This window comes from Ursus arctos, unplaced genomic scaffold (assembly GCF_023065955.2).
Source record: "Ursus arctos isolate Adak ecotype North America unplaced genomic scaffold, UrsArc2.0 scaffold_24, whole genome shotgun sequence".
In the NCBI taxonomy this organism is placed as follows: Eukaryota; Metazoa; Chordata; class Mammalia; order Carnivora; family Ursidae; genus Ursus; species Ursus arctos.
Window position 1 is genome coordinate 23,624,868 of NW_026622919.1, and position 25,637 is coordinate 23,650,504.

The following is a 25,637-nucleotide window of genomic DNA, read 5'->3' on the forward strand; positions in this document are numbered from 1 at the left end:
CAATAAGTGTTAGCTATTACCTGTTCAAGTCCATGGTCCCTTATTGGAAAATTCAGGAAGCAGTGAAAACTGGACTTCTCTTCTAAAAACCAGTTTGGGCAGCAAAATATAACACAGAGTGAGGTTATTTGTTTGACGTAGTATCAATATTCATAAATGTACCCAAATTAGTATGAATATTCTTACACTTTGCTGTCGAAATACCAATGTTTGGTTACCGGGAGCCGCCCCAGACCTTACTGGGAGTATTCCTCTCAATTCTGAAATGCATCTAGCCAAGAGATTCCGGACAAGATTATGAGCCTGTGTCCTTGCTAGAAAGAAAAGGGAAAACCTTTTTTCGAAGGCTTCTGGTTTTCTTGGTCCATAGTATGCCATTTCACCTTACAAATCCCAGGAAAGCCCTGAAGAATCCTCCCAGGATTTTAACTCACAGCCCCTTGATTCCTATATATTCAAGGACTTGTGGGAAGAAAAGACTGAGCTTGGAGTCAGGAGGCCTGATTTTCTTTCTTTTACCAAGCTTCTCTAGGTCTGTTTCATTATCCCTATGGCAACGCCTAGCAACAGTGCCTGGCATTTAGTAGCCCCTTCATAAATGTATATTGAATAAACTCTAAAATGAGGTCGTTTTTCACTCGCAGGTTCTGATGCCTTCCTCTTGGTCCTGTTGCAGGCAGGGGGCAATGGCAGCCTGCCCTCCGTGGTGACGGTGCGGGAAGCAAGGATAAATTAGAGGTTTTCAGACAGGAAAGAGCCCTGAGCAAGTCGACTCATCTATTCAGAACCTCCCCCAAAGAAGCTCGATGCCCCAATCCTATCCCGTGGACACGACTGAGGAGGGTCTCTCTCGTTAAGGGTGGGGGTATAATCTCCCTGCCACACTTGAAAATAAAACATTGCACCGCACTGGGCTCTCCGCCGCACCTCGGCGACCCGGCACGCTTCAGAGCCTCCTCCCGCAAAGCGTGGGCCGGCGCAGGCCCGGGGCCCTGGCTCCGCCGGCTAGTTCCCACCCCCTCTCGCCCTGGAGGACCGTGGGTGGACGCTCTTGCAGAACGCCTCTCGCTGGTCGGGCGGGGGTGGGCGGAGCCAGCGCCGCCCGGGCTGTGGAAGCGGAGGGTGGGGACACTCTGGCCCGGCTCTCGGTGGTGCGGGAGCGGGAGGGAGCAGCGGCCGCTCTGGTCGGCGGACGTGCTGCCGAGCAGTCCCGGAAGCGAAGCAGCGATGGCGGAGAGTCCAACTGAGGAGGCGGCGACGGCGACGGCGGGCGCCGGGGCGACGGGCCCCGGGGCGAGCGGCGTCGCCGGTGTTGTTGGCGTTAGCGGCAGCGGGTTCGGGCCGCCTTTCCTGCCGGATGTGTGGGCGGCGGCGGCGGCAGCGGGCGGGGCCGGGGGGCCGGGGAGCGGCCTGGCTCCGCTGCCCGGGCTCCCGCCCTCGGCCGCTGCCCACGGGGCCGCGCTGCTTAGCCACTGGGACCCCACACTCAGCTCCGACTGGGACGGCGAACGAACCGCGCCGCAGTGTCTACTTCGGATCAAGCGGTGAGCTGGGGTTTTTCCTCCCCCAGCCCCGAGCTGCGGGGCTCGACCTTCCCCGCCCCCCCTTTCCCATTACACCCCCCCCCCCCGCCCGCTGTTTCCGAGCTTCCCTCGCGGCGGCCCAGCTCCAAGGCCCACGTCTTGCCAGCCCGAAGCGTCGCGATCCAAGTCCCCTCTCCCCCCGCCCTCCCGCAGCTCCACACGCATCAAACCCCTCCTCGCGTGCCCAGGTCCGACCCCGCCCCTCGGCTACCTCCCTTGAGCCCTCCGTCTCGGTACCGGACACCCTCCCCCATACCTCCCGCCCGAAACCCGACCCTTTCGCGCTTCAGCAACACCCCTCCCGCCTTCCGCGCCGCCTCTCTCCCCCCTTCCCCACCCCAGCCTTGCTAGATGCTGCCCGGAGGCCCCACCCATTCCCCCCCCCCCCCGTCGTCTCCTCCCGAGCCCCGTTTGTAACACACATAGAGCTTGCTTTCCGTGGCATCAGAGTCGAGGCCAAGCTTTCTTTTTATTCCCCATCTCCTCAGACCCTCTCCGCAAGTCTAGATCGCTTCCTTCACATACCCGCAATCTCCCCTTGAACCACTTCTCCAGAACCCTAAAGCTATCCACTCTCACACCTGTTCCAGGAATGCAGGCTTTCTCCCCCCAGTCTCACTCTGGCTTGTATTATCCCACTCGAGACTTTCTTGTATTTTTTCCTCTCAGTCATCTGGTTTACTTTTCTGAAGCAGATATACCTAATTGAAATACAGGAACAAAGGCCCAAGTCCTTTCTGTGCTTATTTCTTGGGTGACTGATCTTAGATACTATCATTTAATAGATAATGTTTCTGCAAAAATGCTTAGCATAGTACCTATCGCATAGGAAAAGAGTAATGCTGTTTAGCCGCTATTAATCCTGAAACCTGTTTCCTGATGACCAGTCTCTGCCTCTCCCTCTGTCCCCCCACTGCAGCCATCTTCATCTAGGTAATCTCATACACCCCCCCCCCAAGGCTCCAAGTCCCTTCGGATGTCTCTACCTACCTGTCAAGGTTGTAATAACAATTAAACAGCACACTGTGTGTAAAGTACCTGGCCCAGTGCCTGAGATAGACACCAGCTTCATTAGGGTCTCCACCTCTAACTTCAGAACCTCAGCACTCCCCTCTGCCCCTGTCCTCCATCCACTTCAGTCCGCCAATACTGACTTTTGTCTTTGAGTTCTGCCAGTACTTCTTTCCTCTGCTCTCTCACTTGTTTGAACTTTATGTCCCGATGTACCCTACCAAGTCTTCCCACCTAGAATGTCCTCTAGACCCTCACTCACAGCTGATGCCTTCTAGATTATTCGATACAACCTACAGGTCCTCTCAGCTGTAGTAGCCACTGCATGTCATCTTTCAGATGTGAGACTCTCAGCAATTTCAGAGGGTACCCTCCAGTCTGAAGAGATGTACCCTGTTGGGCCCCCGGGCAGGAAGACCATTATTGCTCCTTGCTAGCTTCACTTGCTTCGTAGAATCCTCTTGCCAACAACGGTCCTCTGCATGGTTTATGGGACTCACTTTTTTAGTGGAGTTGATTATGTCTTCCCAGTTACTGAGCAGTCTTCATTTAGCATTCAGTCATAGTACCTGGGAATCTCGGAGGTGGGGAGTGAATGAATTGCCCTGTGGGAGGAAGAGAGAGTAAATGGGATGTGGCTTTTCCAGGGTGACATCTGATGCCATTGGGATCTCTGATTTTTCCCCCTCCCCCTGAGGAAACAATGCCCTTTTGATAATAATTTGCTCTCTGCTTGCCTGACAAGTACTCAGCTGAGATTTCTCAGCCAACAAGACAGTGCAGACATTTGTGGTACCAAGCACCACTTTCTCAGACCCTGGCCTCGTTGAGGTGATAACAACTGTCCTGCTCAAGGGATTCCCCTTTTTTCTCCTCTCCCTCACTCCCTTCCCCACCTCCTCTTGGTGTTATACAGGGATATCATGTCCATTTATAAGGAGCCTCCTCCAGGAATGTTCGTTGTACCTGATACTGTTGACATGACTAAGGTATGTACTTGGAGGGGGTTGGGGGTTATTGGGAAATGGGGCCCAGAAAGTTGGAAGAGCCTAAAAGATTATCCAGCTCACATCTCTGATTACATAAATGAATAAATCAGGATCCCGAGAGAATAAGTGGCTTGCCCAGGGTCCCACAGTGAGGTGCAGCAGAGCCTTGCACAAGTGTGCCAGTAGGCCTGGTTGGCTTGGAAAATGCCCATTTATGCCTCTTGTCCCAGCTTAACTATTATTAGGGCACTCTTTCACTCTCAAAAATGCTCCAGTTGGGCTAAAAAATTATAGTCATCCTATTCATTTTACTACCCAATCAATTCTTCCCCCATCCTGTCACTCTTGATTCTTAAGTATGGTGCTGTAAATCAAATGCAGAGAAAGTTGAGGATGGGGCAAACCTGAATGAACAGAGTTTATACTTAAAGGGCCTTGTTCAGGCTCCTATCCTTACTGGTTGCTTTTGAATATCCTCTCCACCCCAAAGACCATTCCTGTCTTGTCCTCCACACACAAACAGAGAAGCTGAAATTCCCCTGGCTTAGATACCTAGGCCTCTCTGTCATTGAGCGCTCTACCCTCAGAAGTGAATTTTCACTTAAACTGATGTTGGGAAGAAATCTCATTTCCTAAATCTAATGTTGTTTAAATGAAAACTCTCCATAGTTTCAAATTTCTTACAGTAAAAGTTCAGACAGTGTATTGTTGGTATATCTATTTTGTTTCAAGTAGGTTTCCCTGTAAATTGATTTTTTCTTTTTATGTGGTTGGAAATGTTTTTCCTGGGACATCTTGTCCTCAGTCAAGTATCAGTGTTAATATGCTAGTCCCTGGGGTCCCAGAATTGATGTCCCGTGGATGCCATTTGCGCTTGCTCTTCCAAATGACTGAGGGCTAAAAGATAATCCAGGGTGCCACCAGGGCAAAGAGGCATTGGATTGCAGGTCTTTTTTCGTCTTGCTGTTTAAATTCTGAGCAGACCTAAGTGCCTAGCAGCCTTTGTAGGAGAAGAAATATAATGGAGTCAATTCAGGTTTTCCTCTTTTCAGGAAGGGAAAGCTTGTTCAGTAATCGTGGCTGGAGGAAAAGAGTTCAGCGTTCTGTTTTCAATGCTGCCGATTTTTTTTTTTTTCTTTTTAAATTGACCAACAGTGTTGGGGAAATTTCTAAGGATGGTTTCAAGGCTCCAAATGGGCCCTGAGTTTTCCCCTTTTTTCTTTCTGTCTCTGACACAGCTGGATGCGGCCTGAGCCACATCCTCCGCGGTAGGTCTGTCCTCTGCGGAGGCAGCAGACAGCCCAGGCCTCCATCACAACCCGCAGCTCTGCACTCTTCCTGGTGCCGCGGCCTCCAGTCCCTTTGCTCTTTTCCGTTCATCTTCCGTCCCCTTTGTGCCACTTAAGCAGAGGGTGGCTCGCATCACACGCATGTTTAACCTACGCACATCCCAGCTGACATGCTCAGGAAAAATACATACTCGTTTCTTAAAATGAAGCATGCTAGGATAATATTTTATAGGTGCATATATTAATTTGCACAGTGGTGTTCCATCTAGATTTGTTACATATAACACTGGTGAGAGAAGTCTAAACAAAAATCATGCTGTCGTGGAGTTTTAAGGGACACTCAAGGGTGATTTTTGACTGGAATCAATTTTCACCTTGAGCTCTCACTTTAGAATGTAACCCCCAAGTAAGATGCCGCTCCACCGTAATGGGATTTCTTAAAATTCCAAACGCATGTAGCAGTATGAGTGAGTACGGGCCGCTCAGCCTGCATGGTGAGGGTGTGGAATATGGATGCCCGCTGACGGTCCTGCTGCTGGTGTGGGTAGCACGTGGAAGCCAGGAGGGGTTGGGATGGGACATCACCTCACGATTTTGAGATGGGGTTTTATTTTGCAGATTCATGCATTGATCACAGGCCCATTTGACACTCCTTATGAAGGGGGTTTCTTCCTGTTCGTGTTTCGGTGTCCGCCCGACTATCCCATCCACCCACCTCGGGTCAAACTGATGACAACGGGCAATAACACAGTGAGGTTTAACCCCAACTTCTACCGCAATGGGAAAGTCTGCTTGAGTATTCTAGGGTAAGAGGAGACTCTTCTAAGTGGCCAAGTTGGTTGTTAGCAAATAATTGCTGTAGGCCAGCCTTTATCAACCAGGGTTCCTCATCTGAACCACAGAACACGATTGGAGTGACTGTTTCCTCAATTCTCCCCAGGATGGTACACGACTCGTACCATTCTAGGTGCAAAAGAGAGAAGTTCATTTATGACCTACACTGGCTGCCTTAGTGAAGTGATTCTCCCAGAGCAGCAGCACCCAGGAGCTTGTAGCCCCGCAGATTCCGGGGTTCCACCCTAGACTTCCTGTATCAGAAACTCTAGGGCTGGGGCCCAGCAATCTGTGTTTCACAAGCCCTCCGGGTGACTTCTGGCGCACACTGCAGCTGGGGAACCACTCCCTTAAGGCATCAGGACTTAATTCTCTCCCGAACAGGTTGAGAAAGGCTGCAGATCGGTGCCATTTAAGACTGTGGGTGTCTCGTTTCTGAGTCTCTCAATGAGTGGCTTTGGAGGCGGTGGTGATGATGAAGATGATTATGATATTTTAACAACTGAATGAAAAATGTCTAAGGTTGGAAATCACATCAGATAAGAAACATGAGTTTCAAGTACATTTTGTTTCTGGGTGCTACTGAGATGTTGCTTCATGTGGTTCTCATTCGTTCCCTTTCACGTGCCTTTGGGGGTTAAAAATTCAGAATGGAAACGTCTTCTCACGTCTTCTGGATTGGTCTTGTTCCTGTGGTCTGAATTTCCCCGGGGCGGAGAACCAAGTGCAGGTTGAAGTTGGGAAAGTCATCCAAACTGGTGGCGCTGTTTTCTTTCTTGTCCGGCACGTTTCCGAGTATGCGGGGGGAAGACGCAGCTGACCCAACCTGGAGACGTGATTTGATTTATTTATTTATTTTTTTACTCTCTCCGATCCAGGGTTATGTTCTGTGATGATGGCAGGGAGGAAGTCCTTCAAAGGAGTTTGTCCTTACAGAGGTCCTTGATGTCGTTAGGGTATCTGTCTCTGCTGGCAGGGCAGCGGTATATCTAGCCCACAGCGGCGAGGAAACTCAGCTGTTGTTTCCGCATGACAGTTGTGCGCCACAGTGTTTTTGCTCTAGGTTCTCCATGAGGCCAGTATAAAACTGTTTTAAATAAACATCAGCTCAAAGTTGAACCAGGGGAAGTAAGAAGGTGGGGTCAAAGGGGCAGAATCATGTTGGGTGGAAAAGGAGAAGCTACCCTGAAATTGAATTTTGACTGCAAGGAATCACAGGGTAGAAAATTCCCATGTGTTCTCCGTTGACTGTTCCCTCTGTCAGCCTCAGTCCTTTCCTCCCTACCTAGAAAAAAAGATTGGGGCTTCCTTACTGACAAAAAAAAAGTAATGAAAATGTACCTCATTGGCTCGCCTCCCGGAATATGGGAAGTCTTAGCGCAGGGTCTGGTGTTCCTGGAGGAGCAGAGCTGAGGGGAGCAGGCCGAGAGGCTAGAAGAGCAGGCCTTGAGGAGAATGAGCTTGCCTGACTGGGCTTTCCTCGAGTTTAGCAGGGAAAGGGAATTGGCCTGTGAGCTTGAGCAAGCCCGTGCTGGCTTGGGTTGTGTTCAGCTTCCAGATCAGGTGCCATCTCTTCAATGAATTGAACTAAAAAGAAATGTCATTAATGTCCAGGCTGCGCTCCTCCTCGCAGGACTTGGTCAGGTAGATGGAAGAGAGGAGCAATTTGGGGGCTTCTCTTTTATTCAGCATGGTTTCCATATATTATCTCAGACCTTCCATGGGTCTGACCCTTACTCCCTTCCTGTCCTTTGGCAGAGTTGTGTAGTCTTCAGAGAATCGGACACTCTTTGGGGGCTGGATACAGAGCAGGATCCCTGGTCATCAGCCCCACCACATGGCCTCTAACCAGATGGCTTCAGGCCCCCCTGCGCCCCTTTGCTCAGCTTCTCCTCACTAACTCCTTCACCCCCCACCCCCACCCCGTAAATAAGTAAGCTCCGGGATCCACAAAGGTTAACACTTAGACTGCCTTTGGTGCTGTTTTCTTACCTTTTTCTTCCATTGTGATGAATGGAACCTTCCCTGGCTACTGTTGCTTTCCTAGGCCAATGAAAATCCCTTCAAAGTCGTCTTGCTTGCGTTACCCTCTTTTCTTTTGTCCTACTTGATAAGAGGATTAGGCAGTTGACTGATTTCTGGTGAATGAGGGTGAGACAGGCTGGGAAATTCCAGAGCATTAATAGTGAAAGAGAAACGTTGACTCACTGAGCGGGTGCTGCCAGGCCCCAGGGTGCTGGTGCACTCGTCTCTCTGTGGTGGCTTCACCGAGGCACTTGGCCTCACCCTCTTCCCGCCCTCTGCTGTGTTTTGCAGGACGTGGACTGGCCCCGCCTGGAGCCCAGCCCAGAGCATCTCCTCTGTGCTCATCTCCATCCAGTCCCTCATGACTGAGAACCCCTATCACAATGAGCCTGGCTTTGAGCAGGTAAGGCCAGGGGGACCAGCTGGGGAGTGGAATACTGAGTTTGAAGAGCTCTGAGGGGTGTGCTTAAGGGTCCTGTTTGTGTGTTTAATGTCACCATAGGAGAGAAAAGGAGCTGGTATGTGTGCTCCTTGAAAATGATTTTTTTTTAATGTAAGTGACAATAACACTGTCAGGTTATTTCCATTTGACTTGGGTTAATCTACAAGGTGGGAATCAGTGGAGTCATCTGGAAATTCATTTTAAGCCTGCTTTTGGGAAAAGGCTGTTGCCACAACCGGTGGGTTCTTCTCTGTGTGTCCATTCTCCCAGTTTCCCCTTAAGGTACTAACTGTAGAGACGGGCTGCTCCGCCAGGTGCTCTTCTGGAGTTAGTTACAAAGTACTATTGGCTGAAGAGCCAGAGGACCTAGCCATTAGCTAGTAGGACAAGAATATTTTAGTCAGGCTGCCAAAGAGAAGCGGGGAGTTGCGTTTTCCAGGGGTAGACTATATGCCAGCCGCTGCCAAATTTTCATATATATAATATCACATTTAACCTTTACGCTAACTCAAGGTCAGGGCACCTGGCTGGCTCAGTTGGAAGAGCGGGCAGCTCTTGGTCTTGGGGTCGTGAGTTCGAGCTCCACGTTGGGCGCAGAGATTACTAACTTGGGGTAAATGTTATCCCCATTTTCAGATGAGGTAATGGTGACACGGAGAGGTTAATTAACTTTCACAGAGATACATAGATAATTGGAGAACCCAATATTTTCCCTGGAGCTGAGAGTTTTTCCATTGCTCCAGAATGGCTGCCAGGATTACTCAGAAGTACAGGGAAAGAGTCCAGTGATAATCCCCAAAGGTAATAATTCTGTCTAGGTGATTAAAACAGTTTAACTAATTTTTAAACTATTTGAGATAATGCTAACATTGATGGTTCTTTTATAGACCGGAACAATGGGAAATACCCTTTAAGAGTGAACAAAAGTTACTCCCAAAACCACCTTTCCAAACAAATAGTGTATTTGATTTTGAGATTAGGTAGAAATGGAAAAGGACGTCATTGGCTAACCAAGGAGCTGATTTTAAGGTCTTTTCTTTGGAAATTCAAGAGATGTGACTTTTATTCTTAATACTCCCCAAACATTATTGGTTCACAGCCCCTGGTATCTAGGTGGCTTTTTTACAGCTCCCCAGGCAGAAGGAAGTGCCCCGCTGTTTGGTTTCTTAAGCAGTTAGATCCAGACAACTCACTTCTTCCTTCAGTAACTAAAATGGCTTCATGACAGGAAGGGTACACTGGTTGGGCACCACACAGCTTTGAAGATCTTGGAATCCGATCGGATCCACCACCCTCAGTTCTCTTCCCTACTGTTTTCCTCTGCTACTTGGTATTTATGAAAGTAGTGATTGACAATCCAGTTTCACAAAGATAACATGTCATCGAAAGGAATATAATGCAGTTTAACGTCAGAATGGACCCACTGAGCCCAAGCTAGTAGTACACGTGGTGTTTGACAGGTGGTCAGTGCTGTGGTTTTCTTCAAAAACTTTAACGTACCCCACAGCACCCCTGTGATCTCGCTGTGGTGCCTTTTGGAAACCACGGTAGTAGACGGAAGGTGTGTACGTCTTTTCTGTTCATGATGTGTTTTAATCAGAGGCCAGGGTTCTGGTGCCCAGCTTGGTGATCGGAGGAGCCTTGAAGCGTAAAGGAGGAGTTAAAGGATGGAAGACTGTTCTCCCTTCCGTTTATGCCCACACTTTCGTATTGGCTTTCTCAATCAGTGTCGGAGTTTTCTTTTGGAAACTTCAAGTTCTACTGCGGACACATTCGTGGTACTTGATTTCAGTGATGGTGGAACCCTGCAGACACAGAAAGGAGTTAGCTGGGAAGCATCCAGATAGTTACGGGGTTTTTTTACTGAGACTCTGTAATGTCAGATTTACCTTTTACCCCACCACCATTCCTAACATTTGGTTCTTTCCCAACCAATCTTTACCTCAGAGGCCCCTCATTTCAGCCTTAGGAGAATTTGATGGGTCTGGTTTGCTGCTTCCAGGTTGAGTGACCTGTAACAGAGGAGGGGTATTGGCACGCGTGGGGGGAGGTGAATGATCTCAAAAATAAACACTCAGTTGCACTGCATGTATCTGCCGTAGTCGGAGAGGGATCTTCTAGGTTTGTTTACTTGGTTCACATACCCCATATTAATCCTGAAGTCTCTTCCTGTTGACTTTTCTCTTTCCCTAAATTTTGTATTTGGACACTCTGGTGTCGGTTGCATTACAGGAGAGACATCCAGGAGACAGCAAAAATTACAATGAATGTATCCGGCATGAGACCATCAGAGTGGCGGTCTGTGACATGATGGAAGGAAAGTGTCCCTGCCCTGAGCCCTTACGGTATGTGTGCGCCAAGAGCGCCCACTTGGCACTTGTTGCTCCTGTTGCAGACTTGGCTGGTTCATACCTTTAAGAACCTTTGAGGCGGAATCCACTGTTGGGCACCAGGGGAGATACAGAAAAATGAAAGTTATGGTTCGTGCTTTCAAAGAGTGGTGGCTGGGGGTCACTCAGGAGGAAGCTGAGAGAGCTGCTGTGCTCTAGGAGAGTGCCAAGCCTGATGGGAAAGATATAGTCCATACCCTTAGGGAGCCCCCAGTTTGATGAGGGCCTGGACCTGTTGAAGATCCTTATTTGATCTACAGCCAAATGAGGTGTAGAGCCCTTCATAAGGAGCCCGTCTCTCCGTGTTCGAGTTTATTTGTAAGTGTTCAAACTAGATGAACAAAGTCAGAGTTATTGAAACAAGCTTCCGGAAGAATTTTGAGTTAGGTTTGGGATTAGGGATGGCCTATGGAAAACAAATGAGATTGAGTCATGAGTTGAAGTTAGATTCGAATGATCAGTATTAATAGTCACCCTCCTTTAATAATCCCTAAGGTATAAGAGAAATCAGCCTTGGGCCGTCAGCTGTTCCTTTTCCCTTTTTCCATTGAAAGATCTTTGTGAGGGGGGGCGGGACACCTGGGTGACCCAGTCAGTTGAGCGTCTGACTCTTGGGTTCAGCTCAGGTCATGATCAAGCCCCCCGTCGGGCTCCACACTCAGCATAGAGTCTGCTTGAGATTCTCTCTCCCTCTGCCCCTCGTGCTCGTGCACGCTCTCTCTTTCTCTCTCTCCTCTCTCTCCTCTCTCTCTGAAATCTAAAACAAAAAACGGGGTCTTTGTGAGATACCGAATCTGGGCTTGGGAATCCTAATTTGGCAGTAAGGTTAGATGGTGAAGGGATGGTTCCTTCCCCACCACGTTCCTAACTTAAGTTTCTCTGCTTGTTTTCCAGAGGGGTGATGGAGAAGTCCTTCCTGGAGTATTATGACTTCTATGAGGTGGCTTGCAAAGATCGCCTACACCTTCAAGGCCAGACTATGCAGGTAATGCAGCCCCTGCCCTGACTCCAGAGGCTTCACAGCAGACCACGTAAACCCGCCACCAAGGATAGCAGCTGCATCTCTCAGAGAATTCAGAGCCAAGAGGAACTTGGTTCATTGAGGTCGCTGCGGCCCAGAGAGGAGAGCGACTTGCTAACTCATGTGGAGCTGTTTCTCAGTCTTGCCATAGAATAGATGCTCATGAGTAGAGGCTGAACCGTCCTGCTTTCTAGCCTGGAATGCCTTCCCTTGTTAGTAGTCTTTTCAAACCAAGAACATTCAGCTCTCTCAGAATCTTAGTGATGATAAGGTTGAGTGCTCTATGGAGTTCCGTCCCTAGCTCAGAGGGGTGCTGAGAGAACGAGGCTAGGGAAACGTTGGGTATGTGGTGTTGTATGTTGAAAGATTCCTGTTACAAAGACAGTGTGCAGTTGTTTAATTACTCTCTGCCTCCACTGGAGAAACGTGCTTCCACTTTTAATAGGAATGCAGGATTTAGGCTTGTTTTAAAGAGGAGATTCTTGGGGCACCTGGCTGGCTCAGTCAGTAGAGCATGTGACTCTTGATTTCGGGGTCGTGAGTTCAGGCCCCACATTGGGCATGGAGCCTACTTTAAAAAAAAGAGAGAGAGAGAGTCTTACTAAACCAAATTGTAAATGGGCTCAAATATAAAAGACCTGGTTGGTAAGAGGGTGAGACTCCTCTTGTCCTGAGGACCAGTTCTTGTGTCTTTTGGGTCATTTACTGGTGGTCTTGCTTAGAATCGTGCTGACTTGGATGAATGACTGAGGCCACTTAAAGTTCTCTCCAGCTCTTCCTGAGCTGCTTCCCCACCCGGGCCCCACCAGCAGCAGTAGGAGTAAATGTCTTCTCTCTTCAGCTGCTGCTTAGAAATGGTAGTTCCCCTGTCCTTCCTTCAAGGACTTCCCACCCATCTGCCACACGAAGACTCAAAGGGCGGGGCGCCTGGCAGGCTCCGTCAGAGGAGCCTGTGACTGTTGATCCCAGGGTTGGAAGTATGAGCCCCACATTGGGTGTAGAGATTACTTTTTAAAAAATAAAAAACAAAACAAAAACAAAAAACCTCAGAGGGCAAGGCCAGCTCAGCATTAACTTGTTCAGAGTCCATCGTAGGTGATGCCTGCCATGGTACGTTCCCCATGAGGAAGTCTCATTGCTGGTATTCAAAAGCATTTCCAGTATTCACTCTGTGGAGGAAAAATAACTCGTGATGAGAGAAGGAAAGGGAAGAGCAGCGTCTAGGGAGGAGGGAAGTGGGTGGAAATGGAGCCAAGGATGAAAAAAGGAAGATGTGAAAAGTGGATAGCTCCGGACGAAGTGTGGAGTCCAGCCTTTGGGGACTGGAGCCCTCGGCAGTGAGAAGTGTGGGCTGTAGCCACAGTGACGGTGTGTTCACCGGTCCCTGATCATGAGGGTGACGTGTGCGCAGCAGTGTGGAAGGAGTTGATGTGGGAGAAGCAGAACGTGAGAGGGAAAAATCGTGTACCTTACTGTGACTCAAGAAAAGAGGTCTCCACTTGGCTAAACCCTGGCCGTGCGCTGCTTTGCTGCCAGATTCTCTGTGGAGCATTTTACGGAGCATTTTGCGTCCCTTGTGTTTACACCCTCCACTCCAGCCTTCCTTGTTTTTGAGACTTTAAGGACAGTTAACCCCTTTCTACAAAACGTTGGGAGATCTTTGATCTAGAACAACAAGGATCAAGGCTGGTGGCTCTGGAGGGATACCACAAAACGGACACCCACAAAACGGACAGGAAGGGGGTGACAGGTCTCTCTGGAAGAGTGTACGGGTATGTATCTGGAAGTCAGAATTCCCGAGTTCCAGACTCGCCTGTGATGTTGGAAAAGCAAATTTTCCTTTTTGAATATAGGGAAAGAAGGATGCTATTTCCCTTATGTGGTTCTTATGAAGTTAATTGAAAACACAGGCACACATAATGATCACAGCTCTGGTCTTGAATTTCTGCTTCTTGCCTGTCTCACCTTTACTGTGACCCTCTTCTGCGTAGTGGCTTGCTTCCAGGGAACGAAGACACATTTTAGTGTTGGCCCAGGCCCGACCTGTCTGGGTGGTTAACGTGCCATAATTTCCCTAAACAGAGGGTATGCTGTCTGCTGTTGGGAACTGTCAGTGCTCTACCCTCCTCTACTCCCGACTCAGAAGTTGAGCGTGTGTCCAACATGGGCCCGAAGCTGCTCTCTCTAGGGTGAGCGACCCAGACTCGAATCTTCCATCCCGCTTGTCTCCTTTCCCCCACAGGACCCTTTTGGAGAGAAGCGTGGCCACTTTGACTACCAGTCCCTCTTGATGCGCCTGGGACTGATTCGTCAGAAAGTGCTGGAGAGGCTCCATAACGAGAACGCCGAAATGGACTCTGATAGCAGTTCGTCTGGGACAGAGACAGACCTGCATGGGAGCCTGAGGGTTTAGACCCTGCTCCCTTCTCCCCTCCCCCCACTCAAGAGTCCCAGCAAAGTCCCTTCCCCCCCACCCCAGGGATGGAGAGGCACTGTGTATCTCCCTCCAAACGTGACGTCATCCTGCAAGATGGCAAGAACCAAGCAAGCTCGGATCCCAGGGTGTGGGAGTGGGGAGGCTGTTCCCGATCTGACCTCCCTGGCTCTCGAGCATCTGGGGTTGTGTTCATCCCATAGCAGGGGCCAAGGTACCTATGCAGGAGCACCTAGGGCGAGGGCCTCTGGCAAAAACCAACCAACCGACACACCTCTCCACAGGGCCAGCTCCTTGGGGGTAGGTGGGAGACAGAAACTGTAATTCCAAGAGGGAGTGTGCCCAAATGATTGATGGGGATATCTGGAAGGGAGCTTTGGGTGGGGGGCTGTCTGTGACACTTAAGCAGTCTGGGTGGTTGTCTGTCTGTCTTCAGTCTTGAAGCAGGGCTTCCCAATGCCCTTTTCCTCCCTGCCTCTCTTCTCCCATTACTTCCCATGGGCCAGCATAATTTTGTTTTTCCTAATTTATAGTCACTGTTCTAGACAGACCAAAGAGAAGGAACAGTGGTGGAGTCTAGGCTGCTGACCAGTAAGCTTTACCTAGCACCTGAGCACCTTTCTCCTCTGCCCCCCCATTCCCTCGCCCATTTCTAGATTTAAGACAGAAGGTAGATGTGACGGACTGAACCAAGGTCCTGGTAAAGCCTGCACAGGCACCATGAGCAGCTGATTTTGTTCCCGCAATCACTGATTTGAAAAGTTCCCAATACAGCCAGCTGCTGTGTGGGGGGGGATAAGAGCCACTACATAGAATAGTCTCTTACAGATGTTCATAAATGCTAGCCACAAGGAGGGTATTTCTCCGGGGGCGGGGTGCAGTGGGGAGACTGATGCTAGTCCTGTTGTGTTTTGTTTGGCTGTCCATGTGTATTTTCACCCCGGCCTCTAGTCCCCTCCACCACCCTCCCCCCACTTCAATGCCCAGGAACTTGTGGGGAGCAAGGGTCGCCAATGGCAGAGGGGCTGGGGCTGGGACTCTGGGCTCCTCCGCTTCTCTTGCCTCTCCCCCTCCCCTTCCTCCCAGCTGCTCTGTCACTGGCTCTGATGGGCATTTGCCTGGCTGTGTTGCTTCTCTATCTGTATCTAGCTGCAGTGATCCTTTAGCTGGTTGGCTCAGAAAAATGTGCTTTAGGCGCCCTGTGGTACTGGGCACTGAGGGAATCCAGCCTTCCCCTTTTTGGTGTGTTCTCCCCATACTTTCCAGATTCTTACTGTTATGGCTCCCAGTGGGGTGTTGGTGATCCATGTGACGCAGGGCCTCAGTCAGTATCCAGCCACGTGTACGGGAGAGGATAACTTGTGCCTGCCCTGCCCGCTGCTGTGGAGGCCTCTGCCCGTGGGTCGTGGGACTTCGGGGGGAGTTCGGAAGGGGTTGGGCACAAAGGAGAGTGTCCAACTTGGGAGGGCAGGAAGCAAAGAAACTGGACAGGAAGTGGGCTTGGGGAACGGAAGTTTATCTCGGATACCTAAGGCTGGGTCTCTTAACAAGGAGACTCAAAAAGGGACCCTGCTTCCAATTTCCCTCTTCCATTCTCAGAGCAAGTACAGGGCTTAGAAGAATGCCCTTGGTCTGTTGGTCCAGTGGTTGTCTGTCATCCATTTAAGTGTTCCCACTTTCAAGTGACAATCCTCTCCTTGGCCCTGCCATGGGCAGAGCATGTCTGGCATACCAGCCTGACTTTTATGCCCTAATCTTGAGTTGAGGAAATATATGCACAGGAGTCAAAAGAGATGTCTTTATATCTGACTGTACATAAATGAAGTTTTTTTTTTTTTTCTTTTTGGTGCAATAAAGTTTGTTTTGGCAGAAGGAGGAAGCGACTATGGGTGTGGGAGGGTTTGTGTCAAAGGAGACTGGGATCCTCTCAACAACCACACCTCTCACCTAGGTCTGAAGCTGTCAGGGAGAAGGTGCTCGATGCGTTGTCTGAAGGCTGGAAACCCCGGTTACAGGACGTGGGTGGAAGCAGGGCTGCCGGGGATGAGTTTCCCGCCAACTAGAAGTAGAAGGGCCTTTTCACCTCTGGCAGTCAAGGAGAGGAATGCCATCTTGGCCTCAGTTACTTCTAAAGAACTCCTCCTTCACAAACTGGGAAGGGAGCATGGCTCCTCCACGGACAGGCCGGTCTAGACTGAATCTCTGGGTAAGGAAAGCGCGGTTTAAGTAATGGATAATCCAAACCCCACTGGGTTTTCGATCTCTGGTACTAAACCAGCTCTTAGGAATTCAGCACTCAGACCACCAGGACAGCCTCGTGCAACCACCTTCCTTCCCTACTTGCTAAAGAAGGGCTCTGGCTTTCTGGCGAGAGGCTTTTCCTCTTGGCTGACCATGTGTATAGGAAGACAGCCCACAATATCCAGCCAGCCTGTGTCCTGCAAAGCTGTGATACAGCAAAGTGAAAGCCCGCACATGAGTGGACTTAGGCTCTGGCTCTTTGATTTGCTTCTTAAGCTGGTGGCCCCCTGGTGAATTACTTCAGTTCCTCACCTGAGACATGAAGGAGACCTACTTAACCAGTGAAAGGGGCTGTGAGGATCAAGTGTGTTTAGGAGGTAGCACAGGGTAGGTAGGTGTTCATCAAATGATGCCCTTCTCACCACTAAGGCTGGAGGGACCTAGTGATCAGCACAGGAGGGAGAGCTAGTTCGGAACCCGAGGACTATACTATGTCCGCTGTTGGTTGATTCCCCTAGGTTCCATTGTTTCTTTCCTCTAACCACCATTTAACTTTGACCTCTACTTCCTTCACACTCAGCCAAGCCTGTCAGAACCCGGAAGCTCTAGAGGAAGCTGGAGGAGACTGGATGAGTGGCTATTACTGGTCCGTTAGGGTCTGCTCGTTTGAGATAAACATTTTTATAAGGACAAGGTTTGAATTAACAGCTATAATTTACGTCCCAGGGCTACAAAGAGACTAGACTGTCTAGCCAGGAGACAGGCCGCCTCCGTTCTAGACCCAGCTCTACCGTGAACTTGTAGATGACCCATGCAGGTCGTTTCGTACGCGCTCACTGTTCTGTGTTACTCAGGTTATCCTTACTGGATAAATGAGGTTTTCTCCAATAAAGATGCAATGTGAAGGCACTTTAAAACAAATAAAATAATGGGTGAATATTGAGGAAAGAAAAAACTTGGAACTTTTTCTTAAAAAAAAAAGTTATTCAGGTTTTATTCACCAGCAGTTCCGCCCTCCTCTCCCTGCCTGCTGCTGGGGCCCCTTCCGCACTCCCAGAGTCAGGGGAGGGCTTCTCTGGCCTCCTCAGCTGTAATCTCCTGGGAGTAGAGGTCAGTGAAGAGAGCCGGCAGCCAGTAGTGGGCCTCCCCTGGGGCCTGCAGGTCCAGCCAGGCCAGCCCTTCCTTCAGCAGGTGTTCCTGGAGGGAAAAGGCAGAAAGAGTCAGTTATGAAAACAGCAGTTCCTGTAGGGTGGACAAACAATCCCCAAACCTATTTTGGCTTCAGTGGGGTTTTCAAACTAAATCTACACGAGTGCCTTCACATATTTACACAACCAGACTGCAATTCCAGGTTCTGTTTGGCCCTGACCTTTGCCTGAGGTGCAAAAAACTGCCACCAAATCACTTAACCTGTGCTGCTGGGAAAGACGGTAAAGACAAGTAGAGTGGGCTGCTGTAGGAGGAACAAAGGGCTACGGAAACGTCCGCCCTGTGACCCTAAGCAAATCCCTGATCCCATTTCCCTGAAGCAAAATGGAGACCACTGTTGTAATTACGTTTCAGTTACCCTGTGGGTAAACCTTTCTGGAGAAATTAATGGAAGGGCTCTATTTAGAACGGACTTGCAATTCCTACAGCTGGAAATATGCTCAAGACGGGCTGGTTATGCCCAGTAGCATTAAATAGATGTTCATGTTACCGTACTTTCCAGAAGAAATTAAGTCTCTAGTTTTAATTACCTGGATATGGAAGAAGGTATTAAAAGCCAGGGTTATGTTCTCCTGCTACTCCTTCACATCAACCTCTCATTAGTACTATGAAATCTGTATATATAAAACACTAACTATATAATATACAGTATAATAGTATATAATTATGGATATGTAATTAAGTAGGTAACAATTCCCTGCACTCTGTATGAACAGTGTTCCTTCCAATACGAACTGTATGAACTGTCTGACCAGGCTCTACGGGTCAGGAGAGAGAGGCGGTATTGGTGGCTTGCCTACAGCGAAGTCAGAAGCCTGCCTCTGAGTTGGACCTCAGTGGCACCTTCACAGGAATGCGGGCGTTGCTTCTCCGTGGTGACAGCAGCCTTCAAGGCAAGAGGCCAGCAGAACAAGGCTGAACTTTCTGCCGGTGTGCCATCTCTCCACCCATCTCCACCCCTCTGGGGCCCATCTTTTCTGGGCCATTCCAAAATTCACATACCAGCACTTGCCGCGCGCGCTCGGTCTCCCATTTAAGACTGGCCTTGATATCACTGACAGTCACATAGCCATTTTTCTGAAGGAAGGAGGAATGGGGGAGTCAGTTAACTGTGGGCTTTCCCCCAAGAACCCAGCGTCTGCCCAGCAACAACGGACTGACCCAGCCCGGAGGAAGAACTGCCCTGGAAGCCTAAGAGCACAGAAAAAGAACGTTCAGAAGTCCCAGCAAATAGAGAAGCGACTTTCAGGGTGGCGGGGGGGGGGGGGGGGGGGAGGCAGGTTCAAGGCAGGTTCAATCTCAAAAAGTCGGGTCCCTGGTAGGAAAATATTAATTTAGACTTTCTCAGAGAACTTCAGAACATGACAAGTTTCAGAATAATTAACGGACAGGAAGAAATGGTGGCAATTCCCTGCCTCACCGTACCCGTTCCCCAGTAACAAAAGCCCCTCCTTATTTAGCTTTGTTCTACATGATCAGAGTAGGAAAACTGGACACGTCTTCCCTCGATCCAGGACAAGGACTTGGGGAAGAGGGGATATCCTTAAGGCATGCTGAGGAACGGGATGGCAAGCAAGATGGAACCTTCGCTTTGAGGAATCCGTACAGAAAGCAGCATGACGGAGACCCCGCGAGCACGCAGTTCGCCTTCTGCACGTGTGTCTGCGCCGCTAGCCTGTACGCTCCCCGGGGGCAGGGACTCTCGGGGCCCCTCGCTCTCCCCGCCCACAGCCCGGCCCGGTGCTTCGCACTGTAGCTGCTCAATAAACGTCTTCTCAACAAGCGCAGGTCTGACTGGTGCGTCCGCCGGACAGTCTCCGCCAGAGACCGCGGTGCGAGCTCCTCCCCAAGTGCCTCCCAGACTGCCCCCCCACGCACGCACGCACACGCACGCACGCACGCACGCGCGTCCCCCGCCCTCCCCGCGGCAGGCAGCCGGTACCTCGGCCAGCTGCAGCACCACCGTGTGATCCATGTTGAGCTCCGCCGGCACGGACTGAATGAGGTAGGTGCCGCCCACGGGGATGATGCCGAAGCCGCTGCCGAGCGCCTTCAGTTTCTTGATGGCCCTGAGCAGGTCGTCTCTGAGGTGAGGAAGAGCTGCTTAAAGGCCGCGGGCGCACCAGAGCCGGCCCGGCGGGGACACCCTGACAGAAGACTCGACAGGCTGCGCAGCGGTCAGTGAGGTCAGTGAGAAGGCGGGGCCGGGGGGGCACCGGCGGGGGGCGGACACGGGAGACGGGACAGGGAGGGGGCTCTCCGCACAGCGAACCATTCCGACCCGGACAGGGGCCCAAAATCTGCCCCCGGGGGGCGCCTGGGTGGTTCAGTGGTCAGGCGTCTGCCTGCGGCCCAGGTCATGATCCCAGAGTCCTGGGATGGAGTCCCGCGTCGGGCTCCCTGCCCAGTGGGGAGCCTGCTTTTCCCTCTGCCCCTGGCCCTGCTTGTGTTCTCTCACTAATAAATAAGTAAATAAAATCTTTAAAAAAATCTGCCCCCGGGAGCCCATCAGAGAATGTGACTGAATGAGCTGAATGCAAGAGACAACGGGGAGCAGCGTGAACTGTGGCGAAACAGAGAACGCTGATCCATTTCACAGAGGGCAACCCCGCTGATGACGGCCCTTTGGGAAGTCAGGCCCAGTCCTGCCGGATTGTCTGGTTTCCGGTTAACAACTAACTTGAATCAGGGAAAAAGAAAACCCACAAGACAATGTGTAGACCATATACCCAGCCCACATACTGACAGCCTTTCTTTTTAACCTTTTCTCAAATTGAAGTCACACACAGAGGCTGGTGAACCAGATCAATTTGTACCCCATCTTCTGACTCCCACTCCGTTCCCCAGCCTTTCTCAGTGCGCCCTAGTCTCCTTGATCTCAAATAACCTCAAGGGTATAAACCCCAGGTATGTTAAAAAAAAAAAAAAAATAGTAACAATACCTATGTACACATGAAAAAAAAAATGCTTCCCAGAAAATACACCAAAATGTCAACAGTTGCAATCTCTCAGTTGAGAAATCATGGGTGGTTTTGGTTCTTTATATCCCTGTATTTTCAGTTTTCTAAAAAACATGTTTTCTGATCATAAAGAGGAACAAAAATGATCCCAAACGTAGCCTATACGTGCGAGCAGTAAAGAGAAAAGATTTCCATCTGATTTTTAAAGACCTTTCTATACTCCAAGGGGTTGGAAGGCAAGACCTACTGGCTGACGTCCTGTGCGAATTTGCCCCTTCCTTTCAACACCTGCTGATGCAGCTCCTCCAGAGTGATCAGACCTGTGGGAGCGGAAGGAAAGCAGATGGACGATGACCCTCATGGCTAAGCCAAACCAAGCCAAAAATATAAAAAACAGAGGCAACATCATCTCTGAAAAACTATAAAGGCTCTCTTAACATCAAGGCCCTATCTACTTACGGTCAATGATTTATAACTGGTTTTAAGTTTTCTTTAACTTCAACACAGACCATTCAAGTGCTTAAGATGACACCACTGGGGCCATTTTTAGGTCACGTTTTGGGGAGCCCAGAAACTTGGCATCACCCCACCCTGAAGTGCCAGGACACACAGTTACTAATGATAAAATCATAACCCAGACGTGTGGTATATCGGGGAAAGGCCTATTTCCTCCCTCCCTATTCTTTTCTGTCATAACCAGAGGCTAAGAGCTTCCCGGGCAAAGGTCTCCAGGGAAGACAGACAATCATTCAGGTAATTCCATTTACCCCTGGCCATGGAGACCTGCCGGAGATTCAACCACATGAAGCCGCTAAGATGCTCTGAAGACCTAACGGCTTCTCAAGATCTTACAGGCCCGCAGACTGTAGGATGGAAAAGACGACTTTTCAAGGGTTTCTCCCTCCAAGAAGCCCAAAGCCCAGCGCGCAAGACCAAGCCAGCCTCACCTCCATTCCGGTGCTTCAAGGCCAGGCACACTTCGATGATCTGGACACCCAGCTCGTAATAGAAATCCCCCACGCCTAGCATCTCGGACCAAAATCCTTTTCCGGCTGAAAGACAGAAAAACAAAAGCCAGGTTATACGTTGGTTTCTTTCCTTTCTTTTCTTTCAAAGCTAGATTAAAACATCACTCCATGGGAAGCCTTCCCTGCCTAGCCTAAATCCTTGGGCTCCATTTACTACTCAGGATCCTCAAGACAGTTGAACATCTTGGAAATTCCTCCCAAAAACCAGGCTCTGACAGTTGTAAAGGGCAGGCAATCTAAAAGGCATTTCTATTTGGCTGATTCTGGCTCAGCACATTATAAAAATGAGTTTTCCTTTCCCAAATTATACAGTGAAATATAATGGGACCTAGGAGCTAGACAAGGCTGAGAGAAAGAATATGCAGACCTGGCATTCAAAAATCCACTGAAGACAACAGTTTATTGAGTAAAAAAATGCAGGTTACAGAGTAATTATAGCATAATCCAAGATATTAAAAAAAAAGTTTATAAATAGGATGAAGGTGTCCAGAAAAGTATCTTAGACTGTTAATATTTCTCGGCAACCATGGGACAGCGTCAGGAGACTTACACTTTCTCTTTTTCTTTTTTCTCCTTTATTGACCGACTCCATGATGACATGCTACTTTCATCAAAACAAAATTATCTTTTTAATAAAGGGAAAAAACAGCCATTCAGAAACTCCACTGTAGGTCACTCACGGGAAGGCCCGTACCCTGGCTACTAGCCTGCACGCCAGCAATCTCCAGCTTCCCCACCACATTGAGCACTTAGCCATCCTGCTAGGCACTCCCTAGAGACAACGGCCTCTCGCTCTCCCTGCAGGCCCTTCTAGAAGGGCCTTCTGGAAGATGCCCTAGCCATAATGATGACAGCCAGATGAGCTTCTGCCCCTCCAGAGCCCTAAGAGAACGCCACAGCCCTGCAGACAGCTCCTTACAGGCCAGAGGGTCCACCCCAATGGTGGCACACATGTCCTGGAACTGCACCCGGAACTCGGGATTCTTCCGGATCTCCTGCTTGTGCTTGCTGGCAAATTCTTCCAGGTTGCTCTTGAACATGTCCAACTGCTTTGACATCTGTAAGGTGGACCAGGGGGAGGTTAGGGGCAGCCCAGCCAAGTGACAGTCCGATGCCAAAAATAAGTTCCTGGCCCAGTGGCAGGGCAAAGGCTGAAATAACCTATCCTCTCCAGGCCTACCATTATGCTGTTTCTTGTTCCCTTTGCTTTTTGGGGTTTTTTTAAAGATGTATTTGTTGGGACGCCTGAGTGGCTCAGTCAGTTAAGCGTCTGCCTTCAGCTCAGGTCATGATCCCAGGGTCCTGGGATCGAGCCCCACATCGGGCTCCTTGCTCAGGGGGGAGCCTGCTTCTCCCTCTGCCCCTCCCTCTGCTTATGCTCTTTCTCTCTCTCTAATAGATAAATAAATCTTTTTTTAAAAAGATTTTTATCTATCTGAGAGAGTGAGAACATGCACACGTGCACACGCGAGGGGGGGGGGAGCAGAGCGAGAGCTCTTCAGGCGGACTCTCCACTGAGCGTGCAGCCCAACTGCGGGCTCAATGAGATCACGATCCGAGCCAAAACCAAGAGTCGGACACCCAACCAACTGAACCACCCAGGCACCCCTATTGTTCCCTCTCTTTTTATCCCTAACTTTTCTTCGTGGTTCTGTTGTCCGCTGGATTGGGATGCCATAATGTTTCCTCAATTCTAAAACATACATTTTTGGGGGCACCTGGCTGGTTCAGCTGGTGGTAGAGTGTGCCACTCTTGATCTCGGGGTTTTGAGTTTGAGCCCCATGTTGGGTATAGAGATTATGTAAAAATAAAATCTTTGGGGGCGGCTGGGTGGCTCAGTAGGTTAAGTGTCCTACTCTTGGTTTCAGCTCAGGTCATGCTCGCAGGGTCGCTGAGATTGAGCACCACAACGGGCTTTGTGCTCAGTGAGGAGTATGCATCCCCTCTCCCTCTGCACACACTCACTCTATCTTTCTCAAATAAATAAATAAGTCTTTAAAAAAACTAAAAATAAAATCTTTGGGGCGCCTGAGGGGTGCCATCAGTTAAGCCCCCACTCTTGGTTTCTGCTCAGATCGTGATCTCAGGGTCCTGAGATCAAGTCCCACCTCAGGCTCTGTGCTCACCTTGGAGTCTGCTTAAGACTCTACCTCTCCCTCTGCCCCCTCCAACCCATGCTCGCTCGCTCTCTTTTTTCTCTCTAAAATAAATAAATCTTTAAAAAAATAAAATCTTTAAAAAATAAAAATAAAAAATAAAACATACATTTTTCCCCCACACGTTCCTCTTCTAAAGTCAGAATGCATCTAACAATCAGCATGCACATCTAATGTGGGACTTTTTCGAAACTGTTATTAGATTGAATGTGCACCCCAGAATCCATTTTGCCTTAAAAATGAGGGAATGCGGCATTCAGAAAGAAATAAATCTTAAGCCACTGACAGAAAGGCTACAGAACAGAAAATGGAAGCCTGCTATGAATTAGGTGTGCAGTGACTGTTGAATCTTTCAGTCATGGACCTTCTTGGGAATCAACTCCAAATAAAGAATCCAAAGGGAGGGGTGGGTCTACCAGATTATAGTCCAAACTAAATACAAATGGTTTGGGGATTTTCTGACTTATTTGTAGTATTCCTTCTCTTTCCCTAATTAACAAAGCCTATGTTCTACCCACCAAGAGTAACCACTCCTGGCCCAACATCTCCTCGTTTGCTACGTATCATAAATTTACACATTGTAATCACCATTTCCAGTTGATTCCTGTATGTCATCTCCCCTACGAGTGGGGGCTTTCGTTTCTTTTTTTTTTTTTTAATAAATATTTATTTTAGAGAGAGGGGAGAGAGAGAGCACAAGCGGAAAGGGCACAGGGAGAAGGAGAGAGAATCTCAAGCACACTCCCCACTGAGCGAGGAGCCCACTGCTGGGCTCAATCCCACCACCACAACACAACCTGACCCAAAACCAAGACTCAGACACTTAACCAACTGAGCCACCCAGGTGCCCCTAAGTGGGAGCTTTTGAAGAGCACAGCCTGTGTCTACTATCTTTCCTCAGTACAAGGATCCATTTCCTTGCTTAACTGTTCCCTCCTCTTCTTTACCAGTCCCAGGAACTGAGTAAACTCAGGGCACGTACGTACATATAGAAAAGGAAACCGCAGCACCGCACCCCATCACTGACACATTTCTGGTGGTGTGATGGGCCACACAGGTTAAGCAGTATTTTCATGTTATTCTTAGGCACTTCAAGTGAAAGCCCCCAAACAGCTCTACCACCTACTACCCATGTAATCTTGGATAAACCACCTGAATGTCCTCAATTCTAAACTGGGAAGAATAGAGTTCCGTCCTGGTAGGATCATCAGGATGAACAAGATAGTGTATGTAAAGAAAATGGACACGTGCCTGGGACGATATAAGCCTGTAATGACTCAAAGATGTCAGCTATCAGTGTTATTGGCAAGTCCAGTGAAAGATCTGAGCAGCCCAGAAATCGAAATTTGCCAAATACCCTATTTTTAGTTCAATCCAAACAATCTAGTTTACATCAAAGGTGTCCTGTCCAGCCTTGTCAGGACTCCCTTCCTGCCTGGAGCCCTCCAACCGACTCACCTGGGCCAGCTGGTCCTCAGCCAAGACAGTGCCTCGCTCCTTATACTTGGCCTGTCAGACAAAGAGACCAGCGTGAGTTGAGAGTGGGCGCTGGCGGCTCCCACTTGTACTGCGTCCGATGAACTATGAAAAGAGGAGGGTCTCTCTTAAATGGTTTTTCTTAGGGAGAGGGAGGAGGAAGTAAAACAGACGGCTCGTCTGTAGTCGTAGTTGGGAACGCGGGAGAAAGGGCTGGTGGATCTGGGGCTGCCGACGTTCCAATCCACCGGAAGCTGAAGAAACTCAGTTCCCCGGCACCCGAGGAGCCCGTGTTAGATTCTGATGGGGGGTGAATTGAGGGTACAGAGCTCTCTGCTCCGAGACTTTCAGTCTCTCTCGGGTCGGGGATGGCTGTGGGTCGGCCTTCTTTCCCTCACCTCGGCAAGCTTCTTCTTGGCGATGGCGCCGGCTCCCACCCCGCGGCGATGCATCCCCGCCCTGGGCCCGGGGGCCGCCCCGCTGCCGGGACCCCGGGTCTCCGCGTCCCGGGATCCGCCGCCGGCTCCCAACGCGGAAGCGCGGGCCTC

The 25,637-nt window shown here is 49.7% G+C and overlaps 2 protein-coding genes across 2 annotated transcripts; one reads left to right on the plus strand and one right to left on the minus strand.

Moving 5' to 3' along the window:
• The first annotated feature begins 1,140 nt into the window (after positions 1 to 1,140).
• On the plus strand, positions 1,141 to 15,887 carry UBE2Z (ubiquitin conjugating enzyme E2 Z). The gene is made up of 7 exons (XM_026513076.4): positions 1,141 to 1,544; positions 3,511 to 3,583; positions 5,491 to 5,678; positions 8,023 to 8,134; positions 10,406 to 10,518; positions 11,458 to 11,548; positions 13,827 to 15,887. The coding sequence occupies exons 1-7, from the start codon at positions 1,228 to 1,230 to the stop codon at positions 13,995 to 13,997; spliced, it is 1,065 nt and encodes a 354-aa protein (XP_026368861.1). The 5' UTR covers positions 1,141 to 1,227; the 3' UTR covers positions 13,998 to 15,887.
• Positions 15,888 to 17,222: 1,335 nt separating this feature from the next.
• On the minus strand, positions 17,223 to 25,637 carry SNF8 (SNF8 subunit of ESCRT-II). The gene is made up of 8 exons (XM_026513078.4): positions 25,488 to 25,637; positions 25,072 to 25,122; positions 22,376 to 22,514; positions 21,376 to 21,480; positions 20,676 to 20,748; positions 19,411 to 19,552; positions 18,471 to 18,545; positions 17,223 to 17,456 (listed from the first exon to the last, which is right to left on the minus strand). The coding sequence occupies exons 1-8, from the start codon at positions 25,539 to 25,541 to the stop codon at positions 17,319 to 17,321; spliced, it is 777 nt and encodes a 258-aa protein (XP_026368863.1). The 5' UTR covers positions 25,542 to 25,637; the 3' UTR covers positions 17,223 to 17,318.